This window comes from Cyprinodon variegatus, unplaced genomic scaffold, assembly GCF_000732505.1.
Source record: "Cyprinodon variegatus isolate N-32 unplaced genomic scaffold, C_variegatus-1.0 Scaffold656, whole genome shotgun sequence".
Lineage (NCBI taxonomy): Eukaryota > Metazoa > Chordata > Actinopteri > Cyprinodontiformes > Cyprinodontidae > Cyprinodon > Cyprinodon variegatus.
Window position 1 is genome coordinate 466,604 of NW_015151109.1, and position 1,530 is coordinate 468,133.

Here is a 1,530-nt window from a genome sequence, read left to right on the forward strand (position 1 = left end):
CCTGCACAAGCATCATTTCATGGGCATTACTGAGCTTCAGGTAAAGCTGTCCCTCTCAGGGCACATTGCTGCTTCTAAGGGAATCAGCGACTTGGAAGTACCCTTTAGGTCTTTGCCCTTTTAGAGCAGCAAACTACATTCTGGTTTAAACATTTAAAGAAGAAAACATAACCGAGTGGTAATAAACATCCCTGTGGAGTGAAACCTACCACCGCAAAGGTGTGACAGGGGCTCAAGCAACAGATCGGAGAGCAACATTTAAACAATTGTGAGGATATTTTTCAGCCAGTTCTGCCACCTTCCCCACCAGGTCAATGGTAGTGTGATCATCTTCAGTGATTCGCAGAAACTCCAGCATCTTCTCAACAATCACTGTGACGTTCTGGTCATTAGTTATTCGAAACAGAAGCTCCAGCGTCTGGGGAGAACCAGAAGGAAAAGTCCATGGAGACTGTTGTATAACTCACCAGAACCCAACCCTGCAGCAGCATCCGCCTTACCTCCCGCTTGATAATGAGGTCCGGGTGATCAAGACACTCGATGATGGTCATCTGATGCTGCAAGGCTAACTTTGGGTCCTGCTGGACCACGTAGGTGAGAGCTTTCAGACCTGCAGAAAAAATTCAAACCATGATGGAAACCCTGCTTCTTATTCTGGGGAAATAATTTGCACACGTTCACGTCTTTTTCATCTTACCAAGATACTTTAGATTAATCTTTGGCGACATGACAAAGTTCCCAATGCACTTTGCAGCTTTTTCCAACAGGTCAGTTTTGGGATAAATGGTATAAATACATTTTACACACTCGTATAAAATAGCTGCGAACAAAGAGAGATGCAAGTTAGTGGCTGGAAAAATAAAAAATAATCATCTGCTGATATTTCATTTTTTTTTTTAAAGGAAAAGTCAGGTCACATTCAGAATTAAGCTTCTAAAAGTACTTTAAATATGAATTTATTACATACTGTTGAATAAATTCTAAGCGTTTACAATTAATTGTTGTTTACAATTTCTTTTGAAATCTGGTTTTGCTGCTAAGCGTTGTGTTCGGCGAGGAAAGCATAAACCCTTATTTTTAACTCTCATACATGGTCAGTTGTTGACGCTGGTACATCAGCTGTTGCCGTAGCTCCCGTCAATGTGTAGCTTGATGACCAGGGTCTAACTCGTGTTTGCGTTGCACCTTTTTGCCGCCGGATGGGTAAAAAAGCTTCCTGGAGCCCAGCGTGCAGAAGCAAGCGCCTGGATGACCTAACTTCCTGCACCAGCTGATAAATGGCTCGCCATCTCGCTCCGTCTCCTCCTGCCACGCCCAGCGCCATTTATTTTAGAGACCTTTATCTATGGTCGCGATATCTTCAAAGTTAATGAACTGCATTATGTCCACTCTGTGTAATTCTGTTCTCTCTATCCTCCTTCTCTCCAAACACAAAGTTTAATTTATTTATTTTTTAACTTTTTACACGTCTCTCCGTTAAACGTGTAGAACTTCAGCACTGTAACACGATCTGAAGAAGCAAGAAAGGAG

The 1,530-nt window shown here is 42.4% G+C and overlaps 1 protein-coding gene across 1 annotated transcript in view; it reads right to left on the minus strand.

Moving 5' to 3' along the window:
- Window positions 1–1,530, minus strand: part of ap4e1 (adaptor related protein complex 4 epsilon 1 subunit) — a 23,727-nt gene that overhangs the window by 12,677 nt on the left and 9,520 nt on the right. The window contains 3 exon segments of the mRNA XM_015393754.1: window positions 279–418; window positions 501–610; window positions 698–820. Coding sequence (XP_015249240.1) covers window positions 279–418; window positions 501–610; window positions 698–820 — 373 coding nt within the window.